General features: G+C 32.2%; 2 protein-coding genes across 2 annotated transcripts; both read right to left on the bottom strand.

Moving 5' to 3' along the window:
- Nucleotides 1-490: 490 nt before the first annotated feature.
- LOC108906392 lies at nt 491-2,704 on the bottom strand. The gene has a single exon (XM_018709620.1). The coding sequence runs from the start codon at nt 2,702-2,704 to the stop codon at nt 821-823; it is 1,884 nt and encodes a 627-aa protein (XP_018565136.1). The 3' UTR covers nt 491-820.
- Nucleotides 2,705-2,966: 262 nt separating this feature from the next.
- LOC108906441 lies at nt 2,967-20,825 on the bottom strand. Its single transcript, XM_018709681.1, has 3 exons — nt 20,542-20,825; nt 9,994-10,120; nt 2,967-5,554 (listed from the first exon to the last, which is right to left on the bottom strand). Exon 3 carries the CDS (start codon nt 5,546-5,548, stop codon nt 3,368-3,370), a length of 2,181 nt encoding a protein of 726 aa, XP_018565197.1. The 5' UTR covers nt 5,549-5,554; nt 9,994-10,120; nt 20,542-20,825; the 3' UTR covers nt 2,967-3,367.
- Nucleotides 20,826-22,570: the final 1,745 nt, after the last annotated feature.

The following is a 22,570-nucleotide window of genomic DNA, read 5'->3' as shown; positions in this document are numbered from 1 at the left end:
AAAGTTATAACAATTTGAGAGAAAATACTTTTTATCTTTGTTGTAAGACATTTCGAAAGCAACTTTTCATTATCATAAATTTCGAATGGCATAGGAAAAAATTGTTTTAGTTCAAATCATAAAAATTAACGATTAAAAAATTGAAATTGTGAACTTTTTAATTAAAAATAAAAAAATATATTTATTTCTTTGAAAAGAAAGTTTACAATTTTTAGAGTAGATTGAAAAAAAAATTTATTAAATTAATTTTTCTGATTATAATTTTTTAAATTTCTGAAATCATCCCTTAACTTCTAATCTCCCTAACCCCTAACTCTGTTAATTTTAATAGTACAAGAAAATCTCAAGACTATTTTTATGCAGAATTTTATGCTCTACAACTTTTATAATATTTTTTTTTCTAGCTCTTACTCCTTTTGAGTAATCTTGAAGACCCCTTTATTTTGTCTATTTTCGCCCCTGGCCGGGGGTTGAAAAAATACTGTCACTTATTGTTATTATATACCTCAAACTAACTTATATCACAAATTCAGGCAAGTTGACCAAATTTAAAGGTCCATTTAATTGGAGTATACGAACCATTTGGAAATTCGATTTAACTTTTTAATGTATCACCGTAGTTTTTGATAAATAAATAAGCTTAAAAATAAAAGATTAACCAATAAGTATCACTGACAGGACAGCTTTCTTTATCAAGAATTTTAACTTTGCTAAAAATTGATCACAACCATATTCCAGGCCATTTGTATGTGAAAGCTATTCTGCCGGTTCGTATAAATTAACAGTCTTAATTACAATGGTTAAAAACTATTCACGTAATTCAATGTTTGTTTTTCGAGTAATCCCTGTAATCTTGATCTAAACGTGTCTGTATTCTGGAGATATATGTTGAAATACTTTTAGTAGCATTTTGGATCATCTGTAAACCTAACCTAGCTTTAAAATGTATCAATTCCTTCATTAAATCAATAAAAGAATTTAATTTATCGGGAAGGCCTGTGATTGTCTGAATGCCAGATGTGGTGGTTTCAATCTTTTCAGGGGTATTCGTTGATGAAGGGGAACTAGGTGTTTCTGTTGTTGTTGCATCTACAACGCTGATAGTAGTTGCTTCCTCTTTATCCAGGTTGGAAACTATTTCGTTATCTATGTCGTTAGGAATATCACTTCGTTTTCTCCTAACCTTTAAACTTCTAGGCCTTTGTGCTGGAACGGTGTCCAGTTTTATATTCCTCGTGAATTCTTGTGGTGGATTACCAACCACGAAAATAGGTTCTTCCGCGTAATTAGTTTCAAAATTGAGGTTTCTAGGACCATGTTCCGGGACAGCTGCTGGTGTCACTTCCGTGACAACTTCCTTGGGAATATTACCAACAACGAACTTCTGGTCGACAGTGGGTGGATATCTGGAATCAAGATCAGTGGAGTACGATACTGGCTCGTAGCTATTGCTTGGATAGCTTGGTTTCTCATTCTCGTGTTTCGTAGATGTTATTGGAACGTTTTCCACGGTACCTTGTACCATACCGCTATAGGCATTGCGTTGGATCTGTGCTCTTCTATCACTTAGTCTATTTTTACTGTTTAAATAAGCATTTCTGGAAGCTGGAGACTTGTAGCTGTTTTCAAATAGTGAATTTCCTGGCATTCCTGCTATGACTTTTCCTATGGCCTCTTCCTCAGGCATTCCTCCAGAGTAGTCATCACTGTAGTAATAGGAACCCTCTTTGTCCTTTCTGTCTATTTCGTAGGATCTTCTAGCCACACCGAATGGATAGAGGAAGTAGCTGGCTAATCCTGCCGTCACCATGAGACCTACCAAACCTACGCCTACTGTGGGCATGATTTCTCTTGCTAGATAGTTGTAAAGTTGGGTGCCATATGGTTTATTTTTTAAAATCTTGGTTGGTTTTGCTATACTGGTGCTGTTAGTGCCTTTGTCCCCTGGTTTGCGCCGTCTGGTCTTGTTCTTCTTTCGTTTGTTTGTGTTTTTCTTCTTTTTGTTGTCTGTGTTAGGAAGATCCACCTCTCCATTTTTACTTTCTAAAGGCAAAGCGCTTGAATCTGTAGCTGACAGTGTGGTGTTTTCTGCTGTTGCATTTTTTACAACAGCTAAATGCGTTGAAGAAATTGTTTTTACAGTGGTTAAGCTGGTTACGGTATTCGGTTTCTTCGTTGTATGTTCAGTGGTTGTGCTTGACTTTTTATGTGAACTGTTCAAAGCTGAGGCTTTAACTTTTGTTAGTTTGGTTGTGGTCTTAGCTGCAGTTGTGGTAGGCGCTGTAGTTGTTGTGCTTGGTTTCAATGTGGTGGTAGGGCGTTGTTTAAAAATTGGTTTTATGATTCTAGTTGGCTTATCGTTTACAATAGTCACATTTTGTTTTTCTTCTGGGGTCGATTTAATGACAGGTTTTTTAGTTGGCGGCGATTTGGTAGTAGCACCTGAAGCTTGTCCACTCAACAAAATCCAAGTAGACAATCCGCTATTGGTGGTTGGCCTCTCAATTTTATAAAAGTTCAATTTTTTTGTCGTTTCCTCCATTTCCAGGGAATCTTCATCGACAGGTATAGCGACACCAGCGTGGGAATTCTCCATTTCATTTTTTATTTTCATTTTGTTTTGTACCTGTTGTTTTATCTTTGGAGGAGTCCGGGTATCAAGTAAGATATCCAACGCTGTAATGTTACCTCGTTGATGTGGCATACTTTTTGTTGCATTTTCAGCTGATGGCGTTGATCTAAAACGAAAATCAAGAAAGTGAGAGATAGATACGTGTACGTACAAAAACATGACAAACAAAGGGAAAGAAAACGCAGTTGTTAGTATTTAAAATTTATTTTTTCTCCGTTAGTTTTTACAACATATTTAAATAATGCACTAAGATAGAATATAGCAGATAATAAATAAATAGAAGAATATAGAAAAATCTAAAATCTAAAAGATCTAAAACCTATTCAGGTAATGAGAACGTTTCTTCTGACTTTTCAGAACTTATTTTTGTCTTAAGATAACAAATAAATTAATTACACACTAAATAAATGACACGAAAGTTGTAATATCCTCGAAATTATACAGAACCGAAGTAACCCAATATATTTCGTTAAATATTGCATATTATGTACAAGTATAACACAGTAGAATCATTAAATATATACAACTTTTGAAGTAGCACTGAAGAATTGTAATATAATCAAGCCGAATATAGAACTACATTTATTATAAAATATATATCCGAAGCCACAAAATGCGAATCTACAATGCTGCAGCGTTATTGGTATTTAAGCAAGTTCCCACTTAAAAACAAACCAAATATTGTACCTAAAAAGTGACTAATCCGTCTAAGTAAGCCGTAATTTACTCAGTAAATTATTTTGGTCTTTTCCTTCTCTTCCATGTTTGCACGATTGGTTTGTTATCTTCATACCTACCCTTGAACCTATTTATTATAGATTCAATGTTATCAACACGTTTACCGCCATGGTCGTTTCTCTTATGGACAAAATCCTGCACATTTTGCCAGGTTTTCGTCTGATGATTCCAAAACCAACCATCAGGGTGATGTATAGGTTTATGAAAGTGGTTGTAGAAGGTTACTGTTTCTTTGGGTGTTTTGTGAGTCTTCACACTTAAATACAGCATCAGCAAAGGGATCCACCACGGGAACAGCGCTAATATTGTAAAGAATCCTAAAGCAAAGAACAGCACCATGGGAATGATGTACAAATATGGATTTTTCAGGAAACTTAACAAATGTCTTAACGCGTTCCATAAGTAACCAATAGCTTCGAACATGTTTTTCAAATCGGGCAACTTTATCCCACCGCTGCCGTTGCTGCCATCACCACCGCTACCACCACTTCCACCAGTCCCTCCACCCGGTAAGGCCGCTGCAGGTGCTTGTGGAGCAACAGCTGTATCCGCCGCCTCAGCTGCCCCTACAGCTGGATCAGCGAGACCTGCTCCAGAATTAGCCACTCCAGGATCCCCTAGGGCCTCTCCTTCCCCTGCAAGAGGTACATCTCCCAGTACGGGAGCTGCGGCAGCGTCCTGAGCGCCATCGTAGGTGCTTATTGAAGGGTTTCTTGTTCCCCCGCCGTTCTGATTTTGGTGAAAGTGGGAATTGATGACTAGATTCAAATCAGAACATTCCATTTGTCTGGAGGCTAGAACGGAACTAGAAATATGGACGGTTGGACAAGGTGAACCACCACCAGTACTTCCTTGCTTTGTTCCATCAGAAACCATGTCCAGATTGAAAACACTAACTGGATTACCAGCAGCGTCTGCGGAAGGAGCTGAGAAAGAGGCATCTACTATGTCTGGAACGTCTGAGGCAATAGAGGGAACATCGTTGATCGAATACGATGACGAGTATGAATTCACGTCTAGAATTGGGCTAGGGTAATTCGCATTTTCTGCGTAATCGTTGTTTAAAGAAGATACTGAAGTCAGTTCGTTGAGGGAAATAGGAGGGGAATATGAACTAATTTCTGGATTGAGGTTGGGGTAATTATTTTCTGGATATTCACCAACTGTCGGAGAAATTGAACTTATATCACTGAGTGATATTGGTGGTGAAAATGAAGTTATTTCTGGATTGGGATTGGGGTAGTTAAAATTGTCAAGGAAGTCGCTCACTGCTGGAGTTATTGAACTTACATCACTAAGCGACACTGGTGGTGAAAATGAACTAATTTCTGGATTTGGGTTAGGGTAGGGTACTCCATTTTCATACCAGTCCTGTTTCACCTCACTTAAATCGGTACTGTCAGACCATTTCGTTATTATTTTGTGAATAGTCGGTTTTTCTTTTGGTTTAGTACTTGATGTACTATTTTTAACATTTGGTCGACTCAATTTTATTGTAACAGGTTTTCTAGTTGCCAATTTAATGAGAAGGGGAACAGAAGTGGTTCTTCTATAAACAGTTTTGGGAGATTTTGTTGTCGGTGTGGTTATTTTATTTATTTTTATCCTAAAAGGAGCTTTGGTTGTGACTACATGAACCTCTTTTTTAACATTTAATACTACTTTAGAGCTATTTTTGCTATCAGGTACTTTTACTATTGATGGTCTTAGATTCGAAGTCTTTGAAACAGTTTTAGTAGTTACAGTACCAGCGTGTTTATTTACTTTTGTTGTTACCTTATTGACTGAGTTAATTTTTATAGTTTTATTCCTAGTAGCAGCATTTCCAAATGTATTTGTAACAAAATTTGTATATAAGGTTTGATTCTTTGTGGGATGTTTCAACTTCCGACTTGTTCCAGCACTACTGCTAAAAATATTGACATTGGGTTGTTCTGCGAAACGAATTTGTTCTGTAAGATTCATAACGTTTACCTTTAAAGGGGATTCTGAAAAGTAAGAAGAAATGTTCGATGCAGATAAGTTAAAAGAATTTTTTTTGTCAGAGTTGCGTATTGGATTTAAAGAAAACCTATTGTATTCTTCGAGGGAAGTGTACCTTGTCGTCGTCTGTGGTGGCATGGAATACACCATGCAGAGGGTTGTTACCAACAGACCGATTGGGCCTGACCACTTCATTTTCACCTGAAAAACAAAACACAATCGTTAGTGGTGCAAATAAGAGCGAGATTAATGAAAAATTAAATAATTTTGAAAAATAACAGTAGCTTGTCAGACAGGAAATATGGACACGATTTTTCCATTAACTCTGCGGTCTGCTAACACATTTGGTAAATGGCGACTTTTGTAGGTACAATAAATGACAACATATCGTGTTACAAGTAAATACGATGTGAATTAGTCTCTAGGCTAAGGTTCACATCCATTTGTTGGGAAAAACGTAGTACCGCTAAGGTCAATGACACTCTCTGGGAACTTTGTTTAATATACCTAGACGTAATTATGTAGAATATACCGAAATTGTATTAATTATACTTAGATTAGAAAGAACTTTTATTTGTGTCAAATTAGCATAGTTATTATAGTATGATTAAAAGTAACTGCTCTTAGAAAAGAACTGAGGCAGGCGTTTAGTAATTTCAATTATTTTTTTGTCAAATTAAGCGCGATTTTTTCTTTAGAGTATGGCATAGCATTTTTGAATTATAGTCCTCCTCTACTAATGCAAAGCATTGGATTACCTACCAGTACAACAGTTTTTTTTTCTGTTAATATTTTGGTGTACTCCCGTAACAAACGGATGTAAAAAACATACTGACATTTCTTCTTACCGAAAAGAACAAATAATCGAATATATCTGAGCACCAAAATGTGTTGATAAAAAATACTGGGTGTTAACAGAAATTATTTAAAACGTTCTCTGTAAAACCTATATTCAAAAACTTCATTAAGTTTATAGCTAATGATAAACAATTTAGATAGAGCATTTGACTTTCCAGTAAAGAAATACACTTGCCAGAAACCATTACGTCCTACTATTTTTGAGAAAAAAATAAAATATTTATAAAAAAATTAAAATTAAAATTTTTTTAAAAGTATGGCAACGAAGAAGTTTAATTTTGAGACAAAATCAGAGTACTGATTACCAAAAATTCGTTTTTTATTAATTTTTAATGATATTTCCATAAAATAATTCCCTGAATTTTCAACGAATTTGTTCCTTTCATCATAAACGCACTGTATATAAATATGTATAATAAAAATATTAAATTAAATTAAAATTTAATTATTACAGTGTATGTTACAATTACAATATCCTCCTATATGTAGGTAGGTATTTGACATAATTCGAAATTGATAGTAGTAACTGTACAAAATTCTTTGGCGCCTTTCTATACTACAGGTGGTGTTATTTATTGCAAAGCAATCAAAATGTCATCTTGTGCACACGAAACCTGTTCTTGTGGAATCCCCAAAACTCGTTTAAGGAAGGTTCAAACAGACACGGGCTCGATTATAAATTCTTGTGTGATAAAACGTTTCATTTTCAATGTAGGTTAACGGGTTGAACGTTGAGTCATCAGGACTAGGAAGTAAGGTAAACAAACTCTAGTTGTTGTATACCTTTTGATATGAAAAGTGATTTAAATGATGCTGGAATGTTCCGGAAAATATTAACGCTGATTTAACTTATGAAATGGTTCCATCACTAATTTAAAAAATTTCTTTGATTGTAAATATGTTTTCTTTAGATACTTCATTAATATATGATATAATTATATTAAATGTTGGTTTTTAAATATTTTATGGAATTTGTTTCCTGAAAGTAAACAGTTTAGGGGTTGCTTTAAAAAAATTCCTTCTTCTTCTTAGCCGTAATCTGGAACGTACTTTTTAAAGAAAATTAATTTTATAAAATGGGCATTTTGTCTTGCGTTTTGAAAACAGAAATTATTAGAAGGATAAAAAACGTTTTTTTGCATAAAAAATGTAAATGTGAAGTTATAGTCAAATGGCATAAAAGAAAAAGAGTTTCTTTTTTTAAATATCCTCATTACTGGAAAATTATGTTTGAATTTAGAGGATGTAACCCAACAATTTGCCAAAAATAAAAGAGCGCTTCCCTAACTTAAATTTGAGAATATTTATTATGTTCTTACATGAACATCTATCCTCAAAGCCTTCAGTTTTGAAATACAGGGTGCTGAAGCATTCAGCAAATATATTATGTACGTCTATAAGTATTTTCAGAATAAATGAATATATACAAAGGAACTTTCTTATGCATAATATAGAAATCAAGTGCCATCTGAAAAATTAAAATTGCCACAGAAAAAAAAATATTTTGACTCTTTTGCATAGCTTTTACAGGTTTGGTCAGAAATTAGAAAATTATAAAAGTGATAAAATTTAGAATTAATTAATTGAAAAAAGTAGAGCTTTTGATATTGTCGTTTCCAAATGTAAATTTTTCTAAAAGTTTAATATATAATTTAGTTAGATTGAAATGTATTAATTTCATATAAGGGGTAGTAGTAGTAGTAGTAGTAATAGTAGTAGTAGTAGTAGTAATTAGTGGTAAGGGTAGTTGATGAATAATAATAATTAATTAATTAATTATATTTAAACATCATTTTTAGTTTAAAAACTAAAACTATGTAAAATAAATTAAATTACAAATATCTAAAAAAAAAATTTCGGGAAATTATTTATTATTATCTGATTACTGGATATTAGGGTGGCCCAAAAAAAAACGAATATTTTCTTTCGTGTATCTTGTGAAAATATGTTAGTTATTATGTTATTATCATGTTTTAAGAGCCCCCTCATAAAATCAGCTCAAAAAAAATTTTTTTAGAGGTCGCTTAAGATTTTTAAAAATTTCCAAAATCGTCAAAAATTTGATTAAAAAAAATTTTTTTTTCGTTGTTTTAACATTTTCTAGGTTGAAAAAGATCTCGATTCTGAAAATTTCAAATCGATATTTTAATTTCTAAAGGTCACTCATAATAATTATTTTAACTTTAAAAGTAGTGTACTTAAAATGTTTTCAAGCGACCTCTAAAAATAAATATCAACGAACTAATAATTTTTTTACTGAATTTGACGAACAAAAGAATAGAAATAAATCACAAAACACTTAAAAAATTTCTCGAAGCAAAATTTACTACCGCACTGTATCAAATACTTATTTATAATTTTTTAATTTTTTAAAATTCAAGTGTCGTGATTTATATCTATTGTTTTGTTCATCAAAAATGTTGTCACAGCCGTTCTTGGTTTCTGTTGACTTCATTTTATTAGATTTTTTAGAAAAAAAAAATGTTGAATTCATTCGAATTAGGTAATGTTAAATAGAGTATTCATACCGTCGCTACTGTGCTTCAATACTTTTTCTAATAAATCTTATTAATAATATTGTGCACACAAAATTTGATTTCAATGTCTTAATTTATTAAAAATATGTATATATACCTATATCAACCAAAAATGAGGATTATAAAAGTAATTGCTTATATAGAAGAATGTAATTAAGTTATTACCTAATTATTATTAAATAATTTTCCAGTGTTCAAATTTTTAAGAAAAATGCGTATTTATTCCTTGACTAAACAAATAAAAATAAACAAATGTACTTGCTTCATAATGATTCTGTTCAAAAATGTTACACAAGGATGTTAAAAAAGAATTTTTATTTATTCGATTTGCTATGTTATGGATTAAACTCAAACTTCAATTTTCTAAAAAACAGTTAGATACTGTTAGAAGACTTATTTTATTATCAATATATACAGGGTGATGCAATATTCCAACGACAAAATTATCTTTATCACTACATTTTTTTGGGCTTCAATTCATCTGTCCAAAACAAATGAAGTAATTAGAAAAAAATCAATGCATTGTACGTATATCTAACGTTTTTATTAAAAGAATAAGTAAATGAATAAGTAAATCTTCATAAACTGAAAAATAACGTGCCCATTAATTTATTTGTCCTTACTCTCTCACTTACACAAAATTATGTTCATGAAAAGTGAATTCTAAATACATATGCAATTATCATACACCTTCGCCTAAAATACAATAACAATGCAGAAAACTTGCTACAGAATATAGCTGTCTCTAGTCTCGTAAGAGACCACAATTTTTTTAGTAAAAGTCGCCCTGTAAGAACGATGGCTTCGTGACGAACCCGCATTTTGATCAAAATCACAGGAAATGCCTCAGTGGCCAGACTATCCTTGAAACGGTATTTTAATTATTGTATTCACAGTTTATAATATCCAAGCCTTAAACACATAAATATTAATCGCATGTGACCATTACCATATTAACTCCATATATAATCCCGTTATAATATCGCCACTATTGGTACTTTGTGTTATATACAGTTCTACATTGACGTATTTACAGAGATAGTATCAAAGTGTCATTACACCTTATGCATAATCATTTTCTAGAATGAATATATTTCTTTCATTTCTCTGGAATTCGTTCAGCGAAATTGAACTTGAACTTGATTTAAACCGTACTAGGGAATGTAGGAAGAAGTTATGTTACATAAGAACATGTGAAATGTCTTTGTCGTGAAGCAAATGATGAGACACAGCAATGCAACTTACTTTTCACGAATTGCTCTTCACGGGTCACTTCTAACTTGCACTGTAACATCTGAAGCACTACTGGTGGGTTCTTGCAGAGGCCTCGAGCGGACGAAGAGCTCGGCATAGCGGTACCCATTGCTGACACCTGAAATACACCTTGTGTTACCATCGCACATAAAAACTTAGGCTACTTATGTCAGTCAGGGACCTATTGTCCGAGGGAAAGGTTACGATTAGGCCTTTCTCTGCCTCTAGTATGATCTTTCTACTTTAATAATCTGCTCTAATAATCTTTCTAATAATTTAATCTAATAGTCTCTCTAATAACCTTCTCTGACATATATAGGCTGTCTCACGATGACGAGATATTAGACATATTTCAGAGACTACTTCGATGTTAATTTTGAAAATTTGAGCAGTAGTGTTTTCGGGCATGCCTCTTCAACTAAAATAATGTCGTCCACCTAACGCTTCCGGTTATACCGGAAGTTGACGTCATCTTCGTTATTTCAATTGGAACAGCCTATATATTATTGTAATTTTGGATTCTACGTTAGGTGAACTTTCATAAAGGTTTCCTATCTTTAAAGTTAACCGTTTTTGACATATTTAAATGAAAAAGGCGCGGTCTAATTTAAAAAGATGTGTATTTTACAATAATAAAGTTAGAGTGATAAAATTTATAGGAGACATAACTAAAACTCTAAGCTTCCATGCCATAATTTCAAAATGACTTAATTCCATACAGGGTGGTAGAAATTTAACACCGAATTAAAATTATTTTTATTTTATCCCTACTGATTGGCAGTTAATGAGTGTATCTCTCATTAGATACGCTGCAAGTTGTATTTTTTATCTTGTGACACTCTCCATGAATAAATAATAAATTTAGAATGTCAGCATTTTAATAACAAAAAACAGTTGTGCAAAAATATACAGGGTGTTCCATTAAAAAAAACTGGTTTAAAGTTGACTAAATTCGGCATTAAAATACTACCACCCTGTATGAAATTAAGTCATTTTGAAATATGGTAGGGAAGCTTAGAGTTTTAGTTATGTCCCCTATAAATTTTATCGCTCTAACTTTATTATTGTAAAATAGACGTCTTTATGAATTAGGCAGTGCTTTTTAAATTTTTTTTGAAAAATATTAAATATTTCAAAAACGGTTAACTTTAAGAATAGGAAACCTTTATGAAAGTTCACCTAAAAATTGACGTAGAATCCAAAATTGCAATAATATACAGTGTCTTTCATTTAAAATAACGAAGATGACGTCAACTTCCGATATAACCGGAAGCGTTAGGTGGACGCCATTATTTTAGTTGAGAAGGGCATGGCCGAAAACACTATTGCCCAAATTTTCAAAATTAAAATCGAAGTAGTCTCTGAAATATGTCTAATATCTCGTCACAGTGGGACACCTTGTATTTTTTATAGTACTAATTGCTTTGTACCTTTATACAGAGTTTATGGAAATGGTATAAGATATCTGATATTTGGTAATCTTATCTAGAAATGAATAAAAATGCTTATAGTTCAACAAATGTTGGGTCTTTTGTTAAGAGTGGTTTTGAAAATTTTCGAAATAAAATATAATCGAATAATGGTGATATTTCAAAATGATCCTGTTTTGTCCTTAAGATGGTAGTAGTTCAGTCAAAAAATCCAACAGTTTTCAAAATAAATACATTTTTTTGTTTTACTTTACGCTAAACATAAACTATTAACATAATATACGCGAGATATAGTAGACTGCTATATTTATTATGGGTTACTGCTACTTACTGACAGAGAGCGACCTGCAGTTTCACAGTACCGCGGAAACACATTATAAGTCTCGACAACTAGGGGAAATAATTTCTATTGTGGAAATGTGGAAATAATAAGATCATCCTTGTAAGCTATTTTTACGTGTTAGTCTTTGTCAAATGTTAAAACAACAAAAATACAATATGTTTCTTTGAAAGATGCATTATTTCACTCATACAGGGTGTAACAGTGACGTTGTGATAAGTTTTTATGGTTAATTTCTTTCATCGACACAGATAAAACAAGCAAGGGTTACTATTTTTCTTATAAGGGTTCCTAAAGGCTCTACATTGTGGTTTGCATGTTGCCATAGTAGAGAGAAGGCCGATTGCCACGTTATAGGTATAGGCTTGACGTTTCGAGAGACATATCACGCTCTTCAAAAAAAAAAATCGTAGTTTCTTCTGAAAAAGATACCGATATGTCTCTCGAAATGCCAAGAAAGCTAATATAATGACAACATTCAACCCGGAAATTGTCCATTTTTATTATTAACTTCCTAATTTACTTCTATACAACTGACCAGAATACCTAATTATTTCTTCAATTTCATTGTGTAAATAATAATAGAGTTTGTTCCGTACCTTCTCGAAAGATCGGGTAAAAACTTCAGTTTCTTGGAAATAGTTTACAATGAATTTTTCTGGTTAAATATCTGCGGCTCTAACACTTCATACAAGATATCCTCTATCCAGTAACGATCTACAAATCTTTCGGGAGCTTATAGTATAGAATACGCGTCAAAATACTTAAAAATCACCTTGTCATTAAATGGAAAAACAGTTTCATTTACCATTATAAAGTTCTGAAATTGCACTGGCCCCAACATATATTTTATCAAAAGACTGACATATGTGATACTAGTTTCTATCGTATACTTAAGGGTCCATTTTGCATTATTGTATGTAGGCGCTTAAATGCCCAGAGTCGTTCTTGACTACATATGCAACAGGAAATGCTTTGCGCTTACATAGGCAGAACACGTAACACGAGCGTACAGGCAGTTGCCTATCTCTAAATGTCTACATAACAATCTACATCGAAATGTAGACTACCAGCAAAGCATATTTAAGTACAACAGAAGGAACAGGCGAAGAAAATGCGGGGGGTCCCAATTAGGAGATATGATGATCAATGTTGTCAATAATAGTCGCCATTATTCTATGGCTAGAAATTGGCCTCAATGATTTGGGATCGAGGGGGATTATCCCTTTTTATCCTGCCTCATCTCGTGTAGGCCTGGACAGCCTTCGTAGGTGGGCCCCATCCGTCGTCTACCCCGACCGCAAATGCGGCCGGTGTAGGCGCTTTGTGGGACCTCCTTTTGTCCTGGCTGGGCCCCGCCGGCTAGGGCCCTTTCTTCTGGCGCTCTTCTTGCTTCGCCGGCTCGTCTGTGTAAACCCCGGGGGTAGTGTCATGTTTATGTGTGGTATGGTTGGGTAGGGTAGTGCGGCTATGCAGCCTGGGATGCGCTTTGCTAAGGTGGCCCTTAGGCTAGCGCGGGAGGGGAGGGGTAAAGTGGGTATGGGGGGTGTGTATGTGTGTGTGTGTGTGTCGTTGTCTTCGTTTCTTGATCCTGGCTGTCTCTGAAACAGAAAAGGTTAGCGGGCAGGGGGGGGGTCATTGGGGTGGTCACCCAGGGTCAAAAAGTTGGTGTCTAGGTCTTTTGTGTTTGTCGGTCACGTCGGGTACGTAGTCAACGGCGTGTAGCGTTTGTGTATTGTAAGTCTCGTAATATGTCAGTGTTTCTTACGTACCAGGGCGCGTCGGTGGCCGTGCGGAGGGCTATGTTTTCCACAGCCTGTAATGACTTTAAGTGGCTTTTTGCCGCGTGACCCCACGCCGTGGAGGCGTACAATAATAGTCCTACTTTTTTTTCTAGTATTTTTTTGCCGGGTCGTCCCAAAGTGCAGTAAGTTAAAGATTATGCTTTCATCATGCTTGTAATTTCAAAAAAGAGTGTTATTTAATTAATTTCGTTTCAAATTAGTGTCTTGGAAGGAAACAATAAAAAATTGTTGTAAAAAAGTGTAAACAAGACTAAAATTACAATTTTGAAACCAATTTAATTGAATAACGCACACTTTAAAAAATTCTAAGAATTGTAAAAAGTAATGTAACCTTTGGAAAGACTATGAATAAATATTTGAAATGTAATTCGCACTAGGTATATATTAATAATTACGTGAATTAGCATTATTTAATTGTTTTTAGTCACCCATACGATTTTTTGCATCATTCAAGGGTAATCTATTTTTAAAGCATTTCTTTATGTATATAAAAAACAATTTAACGTAATTTCTACTATATATAATATCTCTTAATCATTAATATTAATAGGTAATACGTTTTTAGTAGCATATGTTTTATAGAAAATTATGTAAATTTACAAAATGTCATGTTTAATGTACAAATTAACGTCATTATATGAAATATCTTTACGAGTATGTGACATTTCTTTGGATAAACACGATACAGGTCGAATGACTAATGAGAAGTACCTAATAATTAACAACTGATGGGCGTTTTAGACATTAGTGAACCTTATGAACATTTTAGGCGTTAGGAACAATCGGAACAATCCGTTAACGCTTCTGGCTACAAAGCAAATACATAAATCTACTAGCATTACAACAACCATGTTGAGGAATTTGAATAGATTCAAGTACTACGTAAATAATACTCAACAAATAAAATGCTGGTACATAGAGTAATAATTAAATAAGTAGTCCATTTAAAACAAATATTATTCCACAGTTCTTCTAAACGTTACGTAACCTCATATTTCCATATTTTAGGTTTTTTCATTGAATGAAAGGCCTATTTTGATAAATAAGTATTGGTTCTAAGTCACACCGTTTTAGTGTGATTTGAGGTTTAAAATAAAAATGATTGATATTTAGAGAAATAACTACTCTGCGGACTACACTAAAACTATGACTATCAAATGAGAGCGTGAATAAATTTGTATCCTTCTTAGCAGGACATTATGTAGATAATGTGAATCAAGTTGTGTATTGAACATAATCATTAAGCAAATGTAATTACCAACAAAAAACAAAAAGACACAAAAACAAGCAAATGAACAGAAATAATGAATGAATCCTTCAATGGGCTTAAAAACTGAAATCGATTACGTTAGTAGTAGCAGTTAATAGAATATGAATCATGTCCCAAAGAAATGTGAGTTTTAAATTATGCTTCTGTTTAGTACAAAAGAAAACGATTAAGTAATGATTACCAGATATATAAAACATTTGAAATTATCAAGCTTTGCAGCAGAAATACCTACAGTATTTAAAGTATTACAAACTGTTTACACAGAAATTGTCAATAGCTATAATACACTGTTAAAGTAATAGCGAGGATTAAGTTTTTTCTGTAAAAGTGGTGCTCCAGATTAGCTTCACACTTCATAACACTTGTAAAAGTAATGTATACAGTACTGAATGGCAACAGAGATTATTTTTGTCCTAAATTCCACAAATTCCACATTACGATTAAAAGATAGTTGATTAAATACGAAGTTTTTTTCAGCAAAGTTATTGTTTGGCTATAATGAGTGGTTAAATGAAACAAAACATCTTTTTTATGAAATATTTATGACATTAAGGCACACATAGGTACTATGAAATCGATACATGTTTTTTTTTGACTAGGAAATATAGACCGCAGACTTGTTTTAGGTTTATTTTCTGATAAAATTTCATATTTTACTTCAGATGATTTCATACTGAAATATAAAGTTAAAAATGGTTATGTACTTTCCAAGCTCCTGGAGAAGTCAAACAAACATATTCCTATACACTTTGGCACAGGAATCTATTTTAATTAATTTATTAAAAATTTCATGCTTTAAGTGTGAGAAAAAAAAATTATTATGTATCTCCAGACCAACAATTTGCTCAAATATCATTTACTTTCTAAGTTTGGCTCTGTAATTTAGAAACATACCGTATAGTGCACAACTTTATTCCGTTATAGGAACATTGTTACTTAACAGAAATAATGAAATTCTCGTTATAAGTAATTATTTTAATTGCACGTACTGTCAAGCATTTTGATTTTAAATAAATAATAATAGATGACTATGTGTGTCGCTAATAAGCAGTTATGCAGTAACAAGGTACAATTATCACCTCTATGAAGATGTAAAGCTGAATGATTATGTTCTATTGTAATACCTCAACTTATTTTAGAATTTCCAATAATTGGTTATTTTTGTTTGTATAGAATGAAATAAAATATAACAAACCAGTGAAAAAAGTATTGAGGTTTTTTATGAATATTAAAAAAGTTGAGTATTAACACGTTTGAAGTTAAATCAATAATTTCCTAAAGATTATCAAAAAATCTAAAGGTGGATACGCATTAACATTATATGCCATTTAATACGCTGTGATGTTTCTAAGAGTATGAAAACGAATTGTCTCGTACTACGTAAGGCAAAGAATTATTCTCTGTATTTTTCCTCGCAGAATAATTGTACATTTAAGAGTAATAGAGCATAATAATTATTTTATGGAGTTGCTACTAGATTAAATCTAATAGTTATAGGTAAACAAATATTTTATCCTATTACTGTTTAATCATTTAATTGAATTATTATATTACATTTAGAAAAGTTATTTAAAATAACAACGCCATATGACATTTAAAAAAATGTATTTGTTTCATCATACTTTAAGATTTGTTTTGATGACATGTTAGTGAAATTGATTCTGAGATTATTATGAATAAATACTATTAGTATATTATCATAGACTATTAAATTAATTAAATATATATTAATAATGCAATTAATTAATATTATCAATAAATGCTAATTTTAGTTACCAGTTCTTCATACACACATTATTAAGAATAATAGGACTCGCGTTATGTCTTTTTATGTCTAGTTTATGCTAACTAAAATTACACAAAAGGTGTATCGGTATATAAACCCGCAAAATTTTAGTTGAATGCCTTAAAACGAAGTTATCAATAAAAATCGTTTATTAAATTTTAACCTTGATACAATGTGTCTTGAAAATGACATAAGTCCCATTATTTTTGCCTAAAGAATTTGTGGTTAACGACTTGACCTACTTTTTTTCGTAACACCATGTATATGAGAATGACGACAACTTAGCACTCACGCCTTCGCCAAAATATTGCATCGGGCTTCGATGTTTTATTATACGAATGAACTTTGTTTAGCATGTATTACATTTTCCAACACTTCAACGTCTTTACCGTTTCATTTTACGTTTTGCAAAACAATATTTGTATAGGTATAAATACCTATGGTATGTCTGTTGTGCTGTGAAATAATATTGAACAAAAAAAAAAATCAAAATGGACGTGTCGCTTTTTTTCGTTAATAAAGCTATTAATATGAAGAGGCTTTAAGCTGAATCATATTGTGGTCAGTTGACTCCTTTCCATTCCTAATAGTTGTTTTAACCACTTAGATTCTTCTTCAGGTAATTGGAAGTTTTGAAATCAAAAGTGTCGTTTTACAAAAATTACTGTTGTTGCACAACAAGGCATTATTCTTAAACTACACTGAACAAATTTATGTACTAACTTTTCTTTGAAATAATATATTTTTGTTCATATAAAATGTATCTGCTAAAAATAAGGTCATTACCTAGATTAAGTTTTTTCTGATTAAATCCACAACGTTAATTTAAAAAAAAAATGGGCCATTTTCCAATGTCCTATTGGAAACGGCTATGGAGAGATTTAAAAAAAAAATTACCAAGATGTTCATCTAGCGACCCTGTTTAATTTGACAGAAATTCAAATATACCGATTAGCATTTACAGATACAGATATACGGAACACTTAGTTCATAAGAAAGTTACATTTTTTCAACATAGAGAATGTCAAAATTATAATTTTTTTTATTAAAACATTTTAAATTTGCATGAACCTTCTTAGCATCTGATTTATTTTTATCGGAATCTTAATGCGTATATTACTGTAGATGCGACTAAATTGACAATAAAGAAATTTGCATTTGTTATAGTCCATCTTGAATTAAATTGATCATAAACATTTATACTTAGAGGGAGGGGGATGGAGGTGTTCCTGAACTTAACACGCCTGTTGCACATACTTTAAATAGAATTTCCTACTCAAGATGAGACACTATTTGTCGTTCGCAATTTTTTCCCACACGCTGCTGATACGGTTCTTGAACACGTTCACGGCATCTCTTGTTAAATTATACAGACTGATTCACAACTTATCCAAAAAAAATTGGGAATAGATGAGAAATGGAGCCAATATGGCAAAAAAAATTTTGTGAAATCCTTATAGTTTCCGAGAAAAAAATTATTATAGTTGTAGTACTTTCAACCATTGCATAGCTTGACAACTGTAGTCTCTAGCGTCATTCGTAATACGCATAGAGAGCCACGTGGCGTCAGCGACTCCGAATACTGAAATCCGATTTTACAGTCGTCGTTGCCATAGTGTTTACAATAGTTTTTTAGTAGTTAGTGTCAAAAATGGCTTGCGTGTGTAGCAACTCGGAGTTGNCTTGATACAATGTGTCTTGAAAATGACATAAGTCCCATTATTTTTGCCTAAAGAATTTGTGGTTAACGACTTGACCTACTTTTTTTCGTAACACCATGTATATGAGAATGACGACAACTTAGCACTCACGCCTTCGCCAAAATATTGCATCGGGCTTCGATGTTTTATTATACGAATGAACTTTGTTTAGCATGTATTACATTTTCCAACACTTCAACGTCTTTACCGTTTCATTTTACGTTTTGCAAAACAATATTTGTATAGGTATAAATACCTATGGTATGTCTGTTGTGCTGTGAAATAATATTGAACAAAAAAAAAAATCAAAATGGACGTGTCGCTTTTTTTCGTTAATAAAGCTATTAATATGAAGAGGCTTTAAGCTGAATCATATTGTGGTCAGTTGACTCCTTTCCATTCCTAATAGTTGTTTTAACCACTTAGATTCTTCTTCAGGTAATTGGAAGTTTTGAAATCAAAAGTGTCGTTTTACAAAAATTACTGTTGTTGCACAACAAGGCATTATTCTTAAACTACACTGAACAAATTTATGTACTAACTTTTCTTTGAAATAATATATTTTTGTTCATATAAAATGTATCTGCTAAAAATAAGGTCATTACCTAGATTAAGTTTTTTCTGATTAAATCCACAACGTTAATTTAAAAAAAAAATGGGCCATTTTCCAATGTCCTATTGGAAACGGCTATGGAGAGATTTAAAAAAAAAATTACCAAGATGTTCATCTAGCGACCCTGTTTAATTTGACAGAAATTCAAATATACCGATTAGCATTTACAGATACAGATATACGGAACACTTAGTTCATAAGAAAGTTACATTTTTTCAACATAGAGAATGTCAAAATTATAATTTTTTTTATTAAAACATTTTAAATTTGCATGAACCTTCTTAGCATCTGATTTATTTTTATCGGAATCTTAATGCGTATATTACTGTAGATGCGACTAAATTGACAATAAAGAAATTTGCATTTGTTATAGTCCATCTTGAATTAAATTGATCATAAACATTTATACTTAGAGGGAGGGGGATGGAGGTGTTCCTGAACTTAACACGCCTGTTGCACATACTTTAAATAGAATTTCCTACTCAAGATGAGACACTTTTTGTCGTTCGCGACTCCGAATACTGAATCCGATTTTACAGTCGTCGTTGCCATAGTGTTTACAATAGTTTTTTAGTAGTTAGTGTCAAAAATGGCTTGCGTGTGTAGCAACTCGGAGTTGATGGATATCGTTTTAATTTATTGTACTTTTATTAGTAATAAACGCAGTATTTATACAATAAATTTCTATCCAATTGTTTTAGTAAAAGAACAAATAATAACTAAACATACTATACAAATCTTTAACAAATCTAGCTTTACTTTGGATCTTTGAGAGTTTAACTTTAAACAACTATTTCTTGATTTAAAATAATAAAACAGTGTATAAGTGTAGGTGACTGTAACGAGATAGTACCTAGCGTCAAATTTTAACCGTAGTAGAGCACAAGATCCTTATCTACTTCTTACAATTTCGAGTCATGGCCATTTTTCACAGAAAAAACTACCTCTACTTTAAAAATCTACTTTCTGTAAACAATGCTGAATACATATTTAATTTATACAGTCAGTCACGTATGAACATATATTGAATAGTTTATAGGATAATTCATTCAGGATATGGACTATAGAACTGTTATTATATCACGTGGTCCATTTGGTTTGCTAAAACTTTCACAGATTGACTTCTCGAGCACATCTCACAGTATTCAATTTTTCAGACTATGAACTTTCTATTTATAAACAGTGTTACTCTACCAATTGCACGCAGTTTGCACATAATAAATATATTGAATGTTGTAACAAAAATAAGCGAGATACAGATATGCACAAAAACTAAAAGATAATTTGAATATGCTATTCTAATTGTACCAACTTTTCCATTAAGTGATAAAAGGTGAGTAAAAACTCAAATTGAAATTGTGAATTTCGTAGAAATCAAAGTTCTAAACTGAAAATAAAGTAAGTTATATAGCAGTATAGTTTTTTAAGTTTCGTTTTCAATAAATGTACACCCTCAATATTTTTTATATACTGAAATATTTTATAACGGTTTAATTAGTTTACAAATCGTAAGTAAATTAATTTACAATTACAGAGAGTAAAACTGAGGCTAATTACTATTCAGCAATTAGATATGTGTCATTAGGTATACGTACCACATTCCCACGTTGCAGTATTTTCATGAAGCGTCTTCTCTCTATCTCTGCAGCTTGGGCATCCGTTTTCTCTTCATAAAAACAATCAATAGGAAACGCACAGCACGTTAATTATAACATTTCTCCACTATTCCATCAGATCGGTCTTCCTATTCTTGACACACTCTTTACAAGGCCGATTGTTGACCTATCCTAAACTATATCGAGATGTTAATAATCGAAACTAAACACACTGGTGGCAATCACCATTCCTCTTCCATCAAGATCAAGATCATTCAACAGCTGAGCTGACGTAAGGCCGCGTTGCGGAACTAGTTTGAAAACGGAATAAATTGCAGCTAGTATAACAAAAAATAACGAGTTAAGTTGCTGTGTAGCCTCTTTCATTCGGGCACATGCGGAGAATGAGCGGGTTAGTTGCTGGCCGAGTTTACCAGTTCTATGTTGGGGAACATCTTCGTCGGTGGGGACCGGCTCCAGGCTGTAGACGCTCCCGGCAAGGACTTTTTGGTGGAAGGATGTGCAAAAGATTAATTCCATTATTGTACCAAATACAAGTAAAAAACGTTTATGTTGACACACACTTTTGATAGGTACTTTTCAGAACTTATCTCTAGCAAATTTTAAAGCGTGAAACTTTTTTTGGACAATATATGGTTTGAAATTTAATAAAAAAATTAGTTTGGGGCTCTGAATTCAAAAACAAAAGAGTTAGTTAATAAAAAATGATTCGCGTTCTCTAAACTTGTGGTATATTTTTCTACAACACTTTGTATAATGAAGACGCACTCTTTAGGCGGAATTTTAATGGCGAAAGTTATTAAATCCAAAAAAAAATGTTATAAATATGTGTCGATGTGTCAATGAAAAAATATAGTTAAGTTGATAAGAAATAAATAAAGACAATGAATTATTATTATCAGTATTTCAACAACGCATTTTTTCATGACATTTTTATTAGTAATCAGTAACTATACAGCATCATCATCAACGTTCATCAGCAAGAAAATATTTCATAAAAAACCTTTAGAGCTGATAAGTATAATACGAAGTTTATTTGAAAAAATTCTGAGGCATGTATCATCTTAAGTGCAAAGTTATACCTGCGCTAAATTAAAAACAGAACACAGAAGAGGAAAGGATGACACTCACCTCGATTTTAACAGGATTAGATTCCAAACACATGATTGGCACGGACTGAATTACACTGATTTGAGAATCTGTAATGAGTTTATTTTAATAAAATTGAAAAATAATGTACAAAATACACTTAATATTTTTACTATTTGCGTTGCATGTTATTTTTGATATTCTGTACAGAGATTTTTGGATATTGAAAAATGAAAGTTGCACGATAAATTTGAATGAAATCACTAGTTTTTCTCTTGTAGTCTTAAAAAAATACATTTTTTTAAAGTTTAACACTAAGTATCTCAAAAACGTTTCCAAACATACATTTGGAGCATCTTTTGATATTTCATGAGGTTGTAGTTTCACCTATAGCTTAGCCAAGCATTTTAGTTGCCCCCTGTATATCTGGTCAACATAGGAACAGATGTACAAAACATTGAGAAATAAAAAAATTCCTTTAATAAAATGTATGTATATTAATTTGACAGTAACTTTATTAGGTACTTAAATTTTTAAATATCAAATCAAACTATTTGAAAATCAAACTAAATACGTCTAAAATAATATATATTTTATTTTTTGCATCTGGTAGCCTACTAGGTAAAACTCAAAGCAAAGTAGTATTCAAAAAATATTGTCTCATAACTGTGCCCTATCCGTTTTTTTTAACTATTGTGTATTTCAATAATGAAATAACAAAAGCTGTTTAGGACGATCATAGTGACCTCTATTTTAGCTAATAAGCTTACATTTATATTTTGGTGTACCAAAACCTCCAGTTACATAGAAATGTCTGAAAAAGTGACGTAGACGAAATGAAAAAATTAAATAAGAAAATTTCTCCTGATAACCTATTTCCTATCTTACTTTCTCAACTTTTTCCGATGGTATTCCCATT

The sequence above is a fragment of the Anoplophora glabripennis genome, unplaced genomic scaffold (genome assembly GCF_000390285.2).
Source record: "Anoplophora glabripennis isolate ALB-LARVAE unplaced genomic scaffold, Agla_2.0 scaffold47, whole genome shotgun sequence".
In the NCBI taxonomy this organism is placed as follows: Eukaryota; Metazoa; Arthropoda; class Insecta; order Coleoptera; family Cerambycidae; genus Anoplophora; species Anoplophora glabripennis.
The sequence above is the reverse complement of the archived record's forward strand: the minus strand, read 5'-3'. Positions and strand labels throughout refer to the sequence as shown.